The 12,741-nt window shown below is 39.3% G+C and overlaps 1 protein-coding gene across 1 annotated transcript in view; it reads right to left on the reverse strand.

The window, feature by feature from the left end:
- Positions 1 to 12,741, reverse strand: part of SCAPER (S-phase cyclin A associated protein in the ER) — a 390,328-nt gene that overhangs the window by 107,458 nt on the left and 270,129 nt on the right. The window contains 1 exon segment of the mRNA XM_049778585.1: positions 3,779 to 3,902. Coding sequence (XP_049634542.1) covers positions 3,779 to 3,902 — 124 coding nt within the window.

The raw sequence follows: 12,741 nt of genomic DNA on the forward strand, positions 1-12,741 counted from the left end.
CCCCACACCCTTTCCTCCTGTACTGAAGATGAACCCAGAAACTGGGTCAGTGCTGAACTGTGCCAGCCTAAGACTGGATGTGGACCCAAGTATAAGAAAATGACTCTTTTTTCCCCATTTCAATAGGGCTGTTCTAAAAGTTGGGATTTCCCAGTGTGATGCTTCATTGGCTTCTGATATTTTCATAATGGAATTCTAGTCTGTATAATACTGTTAAAGTGCCTCTGAGAAAGAACAAGGAGTTGGACATTCTACTCTACCTTGCTCTTCCACTGTCTTTTTATTTATTGTCCTATAATATGTATGTCTGGTTTCTAGAGGAGAAGGCAAATATCCAAAGGAGACACTGTCAGGCTCAAGATGCCTTACACTGAAAAGATTCAGACACAGAAGATGGTTAACAATCACCTACTGAAAGATGGAAGAAATCTTAAAATCTGTTTTTATTTTTTATTAATGTCTAGAATTCATTCATTTATCTCAATATTTAATAATATTGGGATACTTCAGCTACTACATGTTTTAGGTTGCCCAGGCTATTCTACAGCTCTGATTATATTTTAGAACTTTTCCTGCTTTTTTTATTTGTTTTAGGGCCACATACAGCTGTGCTTAAGGCTTACTCTTGGCTGTGCACTCAGAGATCATTCCAGGCAGGCTTATATCTTCTACCAGATAACAATAAATTAACTTATTTTATGTTTCATCTTAATTTATCTAGGAAAATGTGTTATGTTTTCTGTTCTTTACTTAAAAGTTTAGTGGTCCCTATTTCAGTTACATGTATATCAAAACCAGTTTAGAAGAAAACCAGAAACACTTCCAAGTAATTCCCAGAAATGTGAAAATTCCCATCATTAGCCAACACCGCTATGCTCCCCTCAACACTATGCTCGCCACCCCCAATCGTGAAACATGCTTTCCTCTTCCAAATGTCACAAATTCAGTTAGAGGAGAATAAGAATCGGCAGCTAGAGAATAAAGAGTCTAATGGAAACTAAAAAAAAAAATGCCATGTATAGGGAAAGAAGAAAGTCAATCAAATGGCCTAGGACCCCAGCTCTAAAATGAGTAAAACAAACACAGAATATGGTGAAATCCATTGGTAGGGACATTAAAGTTTTGCTGAGAGTCAAGAAGCCTTGAGGTCACAAGCAAAGAAATATTATTTCAAGGACACTAGGCTTTTGAAAGAAGACCAAGAGGATCAAACTACTTATAAGCTTTTGGCACTTGGTAGGCACTTAATAAATGATGGCTATTATCATTTATTAAGGAACTGAAGTCTCGCTCAGAGGTCCTTCTTTTATGATGTCCCCAGGCAGCTCTTCAGACCTTCCTCCAAGCTCCCACCACACTCTGCCAGGCCTGCAGCAATATGCACACTATCAACAGATCTGTTCCCAACCCAATGCAGAGATTAATTTCATGAGTGCCTGGGGTTCTTTGTGTCTCTGGAATTGGAACTAGAAGGCATTAAATGCTTACTAAGGGAGAGTCTATGAACTCATATAATCTCTTGCCATAAGAGAAGAATTTGACCAGAACAGAGTAAAGCAAGTGACCCTGTGTGCCAGTCTTGTCCATCCTTCCAGTTGAAAGCATTGGTCTCTTTCTTACTTGTTCTGTCCCAAGTACATCCATGTCTCTTTCCCCAGGAATATACAGGGTAAATTTACTAGAGTAGATTCTTCCAGGTAAAGTACTGTGGAACAGTGGGAGAGCCTGGCTTTATTTTGTAAATTTTCACTTCCTATTTTGAAATAAATGTACAAGTATAGCTATATTCCAAAAATAGTGAGCTCTGTTCACCTGGTATTGCCTACAGTTAACATCTTAGACAATTATATGATTGAAAACAAAACATTCACACTGAGCCTATACAAGTAAGTGTTCTATAGACTTTACTTGAATTTCCAAATTTCCCCACTAGTATTCCTTTTCTGGTGCAATATCCCATATTACATTTAATTATGGATTTATTTTGTTTCCTCCAATCAGTGACCATTTCCAAATCTTCCAGTCTTCTATGGCACCAGTACAAGTGTGGACAAGATCCTTAAATTTGGCCTGACAGTCCTAGGTGAGACACTAGGCTCTAAAACCTACTATCTAAAACAAGCTGCCAATATCTCCGGAACTCAAATGTCCTGACCTATAAGACAGGGAAATGTTATAGGAAATGTACTTTCCTAACAAGCAGAGAAAAACAAAAGAACAACAACAAAAAAGAAACAATCATGGGAAAAAAGTACTTTCCTATAAGAAAGGAAAATAGTATTTTATGTTATTATTTCTGATAAAATGTTCTGCGCGTATGTGGCTTAGTCCTATCTGAATGCTTTCTTTTACAGAAAAAACCATAATGTTCAGCCTTAAGTGATGACTCACTGTCATGATAGTGTCACTGCCATTGTTAGACCATAACAATTCTACGCTTGTGCTTCTGTTACTGTATCCTATCAGTTTGCTTGATACGGACCCTTTCTGACTTTCAACTTGACACATGTGGGGTGTCAGTTATTCGTCCATAAGTTCATTTAACAACCACTGACTCCACTAAGTCAGGGTCTGGGTCCGGGAAAGAAACAGCTACCCCTGGACAAGGACAGCAAATAGTTCATTTCACCCTATATGGTCAAATGCCTAGAATGCGCGCGTGCGCGCGCACGCACACACACACACACACACACACACACACACACACACACCTAGAATGTGTGCACACACACATATACATACACACCCTCTGCATGAACAGCAAATAGATAGTTCATAGTTCATTTCACCCTATGTGGTCAAATGCCTAGAACAGACACACACACACACACACACACACACACACACACACACTCTGCATGGACAGCAAATAGTTCATTAACACACACACACATAGAGCCTGGATTTGGAGAGTCGGGTTAGGGAAGGTTTCACAAAGAAGGTGCCATTACACTTTACTCTTTATAGAATGTTTAATAATGAACCAGACAGAGAAGAAAAGAGAGCAAAAAGCCATGCAGAGTTTAGGAAGAGCCACTAGAACTTGTGCAGAGAAAAAGTAAATTGGTTTTGAGAAACATATCCCCTATGCTGTAAACTGACAGCTTGAGAGTGATTTTGTGCCAATCCCTCAGGGGCTCAGAAACTTCACCAGGAAACTTCTGGTCTCAGGGCTCTGTTCTGGAGACTGCAGTTGACAGAGCTAAATCTTTAGCTATTGTGCAGAGCTTACCTCTTCACTATGTCTATGAGCTGAAGGAAAAATTCATGCTATTCACGCTACAATTGGATGCTTAACCCTATTCCAAAAGTATTGACAGGAATGCCCCTTTCTGAGTGCAGAGAAGTTCTTGCGTGGTATTATCATTATTAAAATATCTGATGATTACACAATCTGCTTTATCTCTTTGAAATGAGTTGACAAGAAAGGGTGGGAGACTTTCCTGGTTTCCATTCCTTCTCTATCACTCTCTCTGGCATTAGAAGCTTGGTTTTGAAGTCTAAGGATTCCTCAGCTCCATACTGACCATCTTATGTGATCTTGGCAAGAATACAAATATACTATTATGAAATACTGGATCTTCAGGTAGTCCACTATAAGATTTTCAAATTAAGAGATTTTTGTGCCAGACCCTCTTTTCTTTAACTCTCCCAATCATCTTTATTTATTTTTTAAATATTTTCCCTTCCATCTGGAGAGTAAATAAATGAAATTCTTTTAGTTATCTCCACAGGGAATATTTCTTTTTGACTGTTAACTCAAACCAATATTACATACCGTCAACTGGTGTATCAAGAGGTCCATTAAGAAGGTAATCTTGTTACTGAACAGAACATTGGAGCAGTTTTCCGAGCAGTTATTGCAGGTGAGGTTGTAAACACTGATTGCATTGCAGAGAGACCTAATAGGAGGAGAAAAACACCATTTATGAGGCCTGAGGAGCTCTTCTCCAAACATTTTAAAGGACATAAAACAAATGGTATGAAAGCAATAGGCAAAAGATGGAAGTCAATCTAATAAAGTCAATCTAATAAAACCCAAATCGGAGATTACTAGGTTGAAAGGCCACTGATTACAAGCAAAGGCTTATCACGGTCATCCCAAGCCTGGTGCTCATCAGTTCCTAATACTCACTGATGACTAAGTAATGTCTTTATTGTATCAGCAATGGAAATTTTGACTTGTCCATCTGCTAATGCCTTAGTAATCTGAGATTAGATGATAGGAGTTTGGGAATCTAGAATTATTTGAACACACAGGTGAAGGGCTAGGTTCTATTGGTTCTATGGTCAAACATTCTATTGTAAGAGAAGGGCAAATGAATGACTGAATAAGAAGGTGCTCCTGAGGAGAACTGGGGGGCTTTCCTCATGGGACAAGTATGACAGTGTTCAGGGATATGGAGAGCACACAGCTTGGAGACTGAGGACACAAACCCAGAGTGCTTAGCAAAGGAGAACTTGGAGAGTTGTCTAAGGTCAATGTGGCTCAAAAAATGCTTTTCTATGAGAGTAGCTCCAACTGTTCTCAAGTCTACTAATGAATGCCCTATAGTTCCAGTGCCTCCCTAGTCATGCTATCACCCACATTCGAAATACTAGGTGGTTTTCTTTAGCTTAATTATAATAGACATTATTATTATTATATCAGTCCCAGAAATATACCATAAAGATTTGCTAACTGTAGAAATTATGTTGAGATGGCAAGAGACACAAATAGCACAAGTTTTGTTATATACATAGAAGCCACTTTTCAGTAATTTTACTTGTGATATTTATATTCTTAGCAACTTTCTAATATGCAATATACTATCATTAATCAGGATTCTCTGCATGCTGCACATTATATCTCCATGATTTCCTTACTAAAAAATGCAAATCTGAACCTTTTTGACCTTTTTATCCATTCACCCTTCTTCACTGTCCCACCTTTCTAGTCATACCTCTGGCAACAACCAATCTGTACTCTGAAATTATGGCATTATTTTTGTTTTAGATCCATATTTAAATATGATTACATAAACATATGTCACACATACACATGTGACATTCACTTTGCATAATGTCTTCTGGGTTCAGCCATGTGTATGTGGCTGATAAGACGTTAGTTTATAGAACACTTAGGAGCAACAGCCTCAATGGGCATGCTTCTGGGTGCTTTGAGTATGATTAAAATATGCATTGCCTGAATGCTTAATATTGATTCTGGCTTCCATGACCAAATCCCCTGCTTAAGCCCTGTGCAAATGTTCCACTTAGTCCCTTATAATCAAACCTCTAGGTCAAGAATTCTAATTTTAATCACAGTAATAATGGTCTACAATTTTATACAGGCTTCAGATCTTCAGGCTTCGGTATCAACTTCTACACTTGTTTTATATTCATCATCAGAAGTTTAGTTTTCATCTACCATAATCTAGCTAATAATCCCCTTTATATAATTTACTGTCACCTTTTCCTTTATTTTAACACTGATTTGGTTTATAGTCTAAAGTCTTATTTTATTGTATTTAGTTCATTTGTTTTTTTCCCTGACTTTTATGTACCATATGGATCACAAAAGTCAGTGTTTTCTTTCACCATTTGACATATTTCATTAAGTGTAATAGCATGTAGTCCCATCTATATTGACTGCAAATAATAGGATATTCATGTTTTATGCACCGGAGTGATATTTCATCACCTACATATACACCTTTATCCAATTACCTGCTGATGGGCATTTAGGTTGTTTCCAACGCCTAGCTATTGTGAATAAAACTATAATGAATATCTTTCCAAATTAGTACTTACTTCACAGAAGTGGAATATGAAAGTGGCCATATGATATTTCTGTTCTTAATTTTTTTGAGAAATCATCAGACTGATTAATAGTGGCTACACCAATTTATATTCCCCCAATACTTCTTAGGTGTAATCCACAGAATAGTCGGCATCAATATCACATAAGAACTTTTCATAATGCAAATTTGAGACTATGCCCAGAACTACTAAACAGAAACTGACGGTGAAGTCAATCTGAGTTTTAACAAAATTAAAAACTGAGTTTAAACAAATTCTGAGGGTAATTCTCATGTGCCTTCAAATCAAAGGCCACTCCAGTATAAGGGCTCTAAGGCTGTAGTGAGGAGGGGAATCACCTGTAGGTACTTAAAAATCAATGAGCTAGAGTCCCTCTCTAAAGTTGCCGGCTGGAGTGTGTGTGAAAAGCTCTATAGACAATTCTGAAGTGTAGCAGGAGAAAGAATACAATCTATGAACCACCATGGAGTGCTCACTCCTTCAATAAACAGTTACCTATGATTTTTTTTAGGAGAAAGAGGTAGGCAAATACTCTGTCCTCATAGAGCTGATCCTTAGTACAAGAGAAATGGTGATGAGATATCCATCATATGTCTCACTTCTTGTCTCTAACAATGGATAGTTTCTTTAAAACCAAGTACACAGTAAGAATGGGACACTAGAATAATATTCACCTCTGTTAGACTCCTAGTTCTGTCATATTAGATTTCTAGCAAGGTAACAATTTAACATGTTAGTACCTATCACTCTATCACTTCTTACCTACAAAACTGGGATAACTAAATCCACATGCTGTCATGAGAATTCAATGAGATAATAGTTGGGAGTACTTAATATCATGCCTGGCACACAGTAATAAATACTTAGTAACTGACAGCTTTCTTGGGGTTAATCATTGTATGAATCTTGTCATGAACAAAGGGCAAAGGAACATTTAATAAAATGAATCAGATCAAAGATACAGATCTAGAAGCTGTATCTCCAAGATATGGAAGTGCCATATTCTCTCAAGTGTGTCATGGGATACTGGCAGAGAGGACAAATAACTCTAAGTTGAAGAGGTCCAGGAGAAGGTTCAGGTATCAGCCTCTAAGCACCACACTGAAGACCTTGGCAGACATGTAACCCATCTATGACACACTGGTTGGAGAATCCCGGAAACACCTTCATAAATCCCAGATCAATAAGTGCAAATGAGTGCTTTTCTTTTTCGCTTAAAAAATAATTATCGGGATTGGAGAGATAGCATGGAGGGAAGGCATTTGCCTTGCATGCAGAAGGATGGTTCAAATCCCGGCATCCCATAGGGTCCCCTGAGCCTGCCAGGAGCCATTTCTGAGTGTAGAGCCAGGAGGAACCCCTGAACGCTGCCGGGTGTGACCCAAAAACAAGAGTTAGCGAGTTAGTAGAGGGAGTAAGGCACCTGCCTTGCATGTGGTATAATGGATTCAATTCCTGGCATCACATATAGTCGTGAGAGCCCTGCAAGGAGTAATCCCTGAGCACAGAGCCAGGAGGAAGCACTGAGCACCACTAAGTGTGGTAGTTTTGGCCTGAGAAGAAAGGAAACAAATAGGCTACTGGCTGTCTCTCTAGGATTTCGAAACATAAAAGTGGTACTTGGACTCAAGTCACACAATTTCACACTGAGTTGCTGAAGAAGACCTGCTACCATGTGACATGACACCATTACTACACAACTGCCTCCCAAGGTAAACAAAACAAAACAAAACAAGACAGTAGCGCAATTTTCTGTCTGTTCATCCCCTTCATGACATCATTTACCCCCAACTCCTAGGCTGATGGCATGCAGAGATATAGATTGAACCCTTCAGGTGGTCACCTAATCTACAGAGTGGAGAACCCATCCTGACAGCCTTGTTCATTTTATCAAGCAAGCCAGGGACAGAAGTGAGAACAGCATTAAACTAGATTTTACCCTTATTCTATAACTATGTGTTATTCTATCTATATCTATGTTTTATTCCTTTTTAGTGACTGTATGAAATTATTCCTCCCTAATCTTCAAGGCCATCTGTCCTCTGTGGGAATCTCCTTCTCGAGGGTCGAGGTGTTCCCCTGTTGGAGTGTAAGATGATTAGTTGGTTTCCCCTCCCTTCAAGGTGTCTGGTGGAAAATAAGATGTCCTTGCATTCCTTTGTGATTTACAGCCTGGTCTCAGGAATCAGCTGTCTCCTTGGGCCTAGTCTCAAAAGTTACACACTGAAATCCAAAGTTAAAAGGCTACACCCCAAAATCAAAAGTCACCTCTTTTCCAGACTCAACAGTGAGAGGTAGTCTTGCATCTTTACTCAACTAGCCGCAGAGCAAATAAAATGAAGGTATCTTGTCTCTTGGATGGTAGAGTGTGGCCACACGCATGCCTGGTTTCTCTGGGGTTGCAGTGAAAGATCCACCCTATTTGCCCGGGGACTCTGTCAACTCAGGGGCCACTTGATACAACTTATACGTATAAAAGCTGAGCTGAACAAATTCCCTTGCTTCCTCAGGGCCAATGTCCCAAATCATGGTGTCCTATAGAGTAAAAAAACAAGGAGACTAAGGACTGGTGGCAGTGAACAACACTCTCATCACATGACATCCTATTTTCCCTTGGTTTTGATGATATCTTTTTATGGCCTTAACCTAATTTCTACTCTCAGCTTTTTGCAATAGGATCCCTGACTGTCTGAAAATATTTTGAAAAATAGCACAAAGCATTGGAGATGTATATATAAGACATACATGGGAAAACTGAGTACCCAGACTCTGAGTCTGTCTTTTTGCCTTCTGTATTTTTTAGGAAAGAAAACACATTTTTCTGGTGCAGCATGGAATGTACATCTTAACCTTATGCTCACAAAATCCTACACAACAAACTTCCACAGACAGATGACTTTCTGATGAGAAAAAAAGGCAGGGAACCAAGAATCTCTGGGTCGGGAAAAACTTGTCCACTTAGTTAAACTTGTTTGAAAGACAAGCTCTATTTGAAGAGCACCTGTCTGAAAAAGATCACGGCTTTGAACTCAGCCTGTGTGGTCTGCCTAAGCAGTTTTCCCTGTAATTTAAAACACCAATGACTGGAGGCACTTTGCAACATCAAAAAGAAAGTCCAGGGTTTAAAAAGTATCTTCTGAGAACACATTAAAATCTTACTGTCCATTCTGTCAAAAGTATACTGTGACTGGGCTGAGAGAAAGCTTTCTGCCTCAAATAATCATAACTACATGAGCAAACCTTATATGTCAGTAAAAGCTGCTCACTGGCAATGTTTCCATTGAGGAACAGGAAAAGACAACACATTGCAAGACTGCTATCTTGGCCATAGGCACCCAGATGCATTAATATACAGAAAGAACTGGAACATGATACAGGTGTAGTGTCTCCCAAACAGAAAGAGCAGCACTAAAGAACATCATGAAACAGTTACAAAGAAAAGTCCCAGGTGGTTGGAATCTAAAAGGATTGGATCACGTAACTTAGGAAATGTGCAGATGAAATCTTCAAGGAAGTATACAGTGCTGAAGCCATTCAGAAAACAGTTTATCAAAATATATCGTTTCTCTGGCATCAAGAAAGCAGACATTTTTTTTACAATGATCACAGTCATTTTAGAATGAGAGCACCCAGGACTGGAACAATGGCTCAAGTGGCTAGAGACCCAATTTGATCCCTAGCACAGTAATGCCTATTAGAATTTGCCAAATACCTTTAGTTTGTATTTAGGGTTTATTTATTTATTCTGGTTTCTGGGTTATACCCAGAAGTACTCCAGGCTTACTCCTGCCTTTGAGCTGAGAGATCACTCTGGTGGGGTTTGGGGACCACATAGTGCTGGGACTGAACTTGGGTCTCCTATGTGCTTTACTTCCTCTCTAGCCCCTGCATTAAGGATTTGATACACAGCTAATACTTAATGAGAGAGTGGAGATTCTAAGTTCCATTAGAACAAAATTCCATGCCAAGAGATAGAGCAAGGATCAGAGTCTTAACAATAGAGTCACAAAGAATGACTAGGAATTTTGATCAGAGATGGTTTCAGTCCTTACACACAAATGTACTTAAAGGATGCACATACACAGAGATAACAGAGTTGGTTAGCAAATGCTATGAAATGAGCTTGAGATAAGAAAATAATCTATGCCAGCATTCTTCAATCTTTATACACCTGTTCCTGCTTTCATATCAGTCTACTAACTGGTAGTTCTCACCAAACATTCTTTTATTTATTTATTTCTGGTTTCTTTTTGGGGGCCACACTCTAATGCTCAGGGTTCAATCCTGGTGGTAAGGAATACCAGGGAGCAAATTCAAGTCAGCTATGTGCAAGGCAAACGTCCTATCCACTGTAGTATCTCTCCTGCTCCCACATTCTTTAAACTTTTACACCAGTGGCTAAACACCACAGCTCTAGGCTTAACCATAGACCTGGCGTTAAAACCAGTCTTCAGGGTAAGATCAAGTGAATGTTAAAACTTAGAGGCCCCCCCCCCCCCCAAAATAACATCACTTTCCAAAGATACAAAGTTTGCACCAAGCACTTCATATTTTATTTATTTATATTTAATTATTTATCATAATTACATTTTGTCTTTACAAAGCTACAAAGTAAAATTTCCTTAATAGTAAATAGACAGTTACCTCTAACTAGGAAGATCAAAGTACAGATAGATCTCTTTTGTTGTCGCTGTTGTTAATTTTGGGCCACACCCAACAGTGCCCAGGGTTTACTTTTGGCTCTGTGCTCAGGGACTGGGGAACTAATTATATGGAATGCTGGGGACTGAACCCATGCCAGCTGTGTAAGAGAATAGTGCCCTGCCCATTGTACTATTGCTTTGGCTCCTCAGATAGAATTCTGATGAGCTAGCTGGACCTGCCATGCAAGTGGTTCTTCCCAGAATGTGTTGAATGTGCCAGTGCCAGAAGCTGAAAACAGACTCACATCGTACCTCTGAAAATTCTGACAAGCTGATATTTGCATGTACCATCGGTGGCTCACATGTGGCCATGCCACTGATAGCTCACACCTGAATGTCCCACCAGACAGACTATTCCAATAGAAATTGCTACTGATGGGACCGGAGTGGTGGCGCAAGTGGTAGGGCATTTGCCTTGCATGCACTAACCTAGGATGGACTGTGGTTTGATCCCCCAGCGTTCCTTATGGTCTTCCAAGCCTGGCGTAATTTCTTTTTTTTTTTTTTTGCCAGGAGCAATTTCTGAGCGCATAGCCAGGAGTAACCCCTGAGCGTCACAAGATATGGCCCAAAAAGGAAAAACAAAAGAAATTGCTATTGTTGCCAAAATTTCATGTTATACTTTACTTTGCCATCATCTGACAAAGCAGACCACTACTAACAAATTTATAAGAAACACAAATGGCAGCGCTGGCACCAACGTGCCAAGACTCAGATCCTTGTAAGCAAGGTCTTGGATAAATTCTTCTGCCTGGAGCTCTTCTAGTACAGCACAGAGCTGGCTGAGCAGAGAGAGAGAGAGATGTTTAATGGAGAGACAGCTCTCTTCCTCAGCTCAAACAGAACACACAACTGTGGTACAGTAGACTAGCAGGCTAAATTGTCATCACCTTCCCCATAACATGTCCTAAGACACACTAGAATAAACAGACTGATTGTAGGAAACTTTTCTCTTAAAGTAAATATCCTAAAGAGTCTGACGTGATAGTATAAAAGGGAAGGGCACTTGCTTAGTCCACAGTTAACTGGGGTCCTATGCCAGTTCTATGCCAGGTTCTGCATCCTGCCAGAAGTGTCAATTCCTGAGCATTTCTGGGAGTGGTCCCAAAGCAAACGAAATCTTGTGAGTTTGTAGCGATATTTCCTAATTAAAAATCTATGTTTGTCTGGCTTTTTTTCTCTTAAAATTCTTTTATTGAACAGTTCTCTCTCTTTAACACTGAAAATCTTGTTGCAGGGACATAGCAACTAGCTATTATTTGTTTTATATTACAACCTACCAGTTTCAGATAACAGAAAGAATACTCTAGGATACCATCACAAATGAAACTTACTGACAAGTTACAAGTATTTTGAAACTTGCCAAACACATTCCTCCCTCTGGTATAGAGGTGCCTACTACAATGTCAGTGGCCCACAGAGCCTTCTCAGTCAATTCTCTCCCTAGCCTTCTGTGTTAGCACTGCCATTACACACCCAAAACTTATTTGCTTTTCTGAAGCTTGATCTTTACTAGATTTCTTTGGAAGTTCTAGTGAGAATATATTACTTGAGTTTTGTGTGTTGATAACGGTGTGTCAGTGTGTCCCTGGCATGGGACATCCTTAGTATATACCTTCTTTTTCTTTTTCTTCTTCTTCTTCTTTTTTTTTTTTTTTGTTTTTGGGCCACACCTGGTGACTCTCAAGGGTTACTTCTGGCTATGCACTCAGAAATCACTCCTGGCCTAGGAGACCATATGGGATACCAGGAGACCATATGGGACACCGGGAGATCAAACTGCAGTCAGTCCTAGGTTAGCGTACGCAAGGCAAACGCCCTACCACTTGTGCCACTACTCTGGCCCCAGGCATATACCTTCTTTTCTAGAGCAGTGTTTTTCAACTTTTTTTGGTGCAAAGGCACACTTTAAAAAAAAAAAATTACAAGGCACACCATCATTAGAAAATGTTAAAAAAATTTAACTCTGTGCCTATAATAACTGTATATAAAGTAATTCTTTTGAATAGGAATCAAACAAACACAAAGAAATTATTTTATTATGAAATAATAAAATATTTTATAATTGTTCATATTTCTGCTACTTACTCAGTGTGAAACCTGGGCCTGTTTGGCTGAACACAAAGCTGATATTCTGGCAGGAATCGAAGAAAGACACACATGTAGCTCTTTGTCAACAGCTCTCAGTCCCTCTCTGTCTTTAGTTTTTATAGCAATCAGACTTGAAAAGCTTATC

This window comes from Suncus etruscus, chromosome 1, assembly GCF_024139225.1.
Source record: "Suncus etruscus isolate mSunEtr1 chromosome 1, mSunEtr1.pri.cur, whole genome shotgun sequence".
In the NCBI taxonomy this organism is placed as follows: Eukaryota; Metazoa; Chordata; class Mammalia; order Eulipotyphla; family Soricidae; genus Suncus; species Suncus etruscus.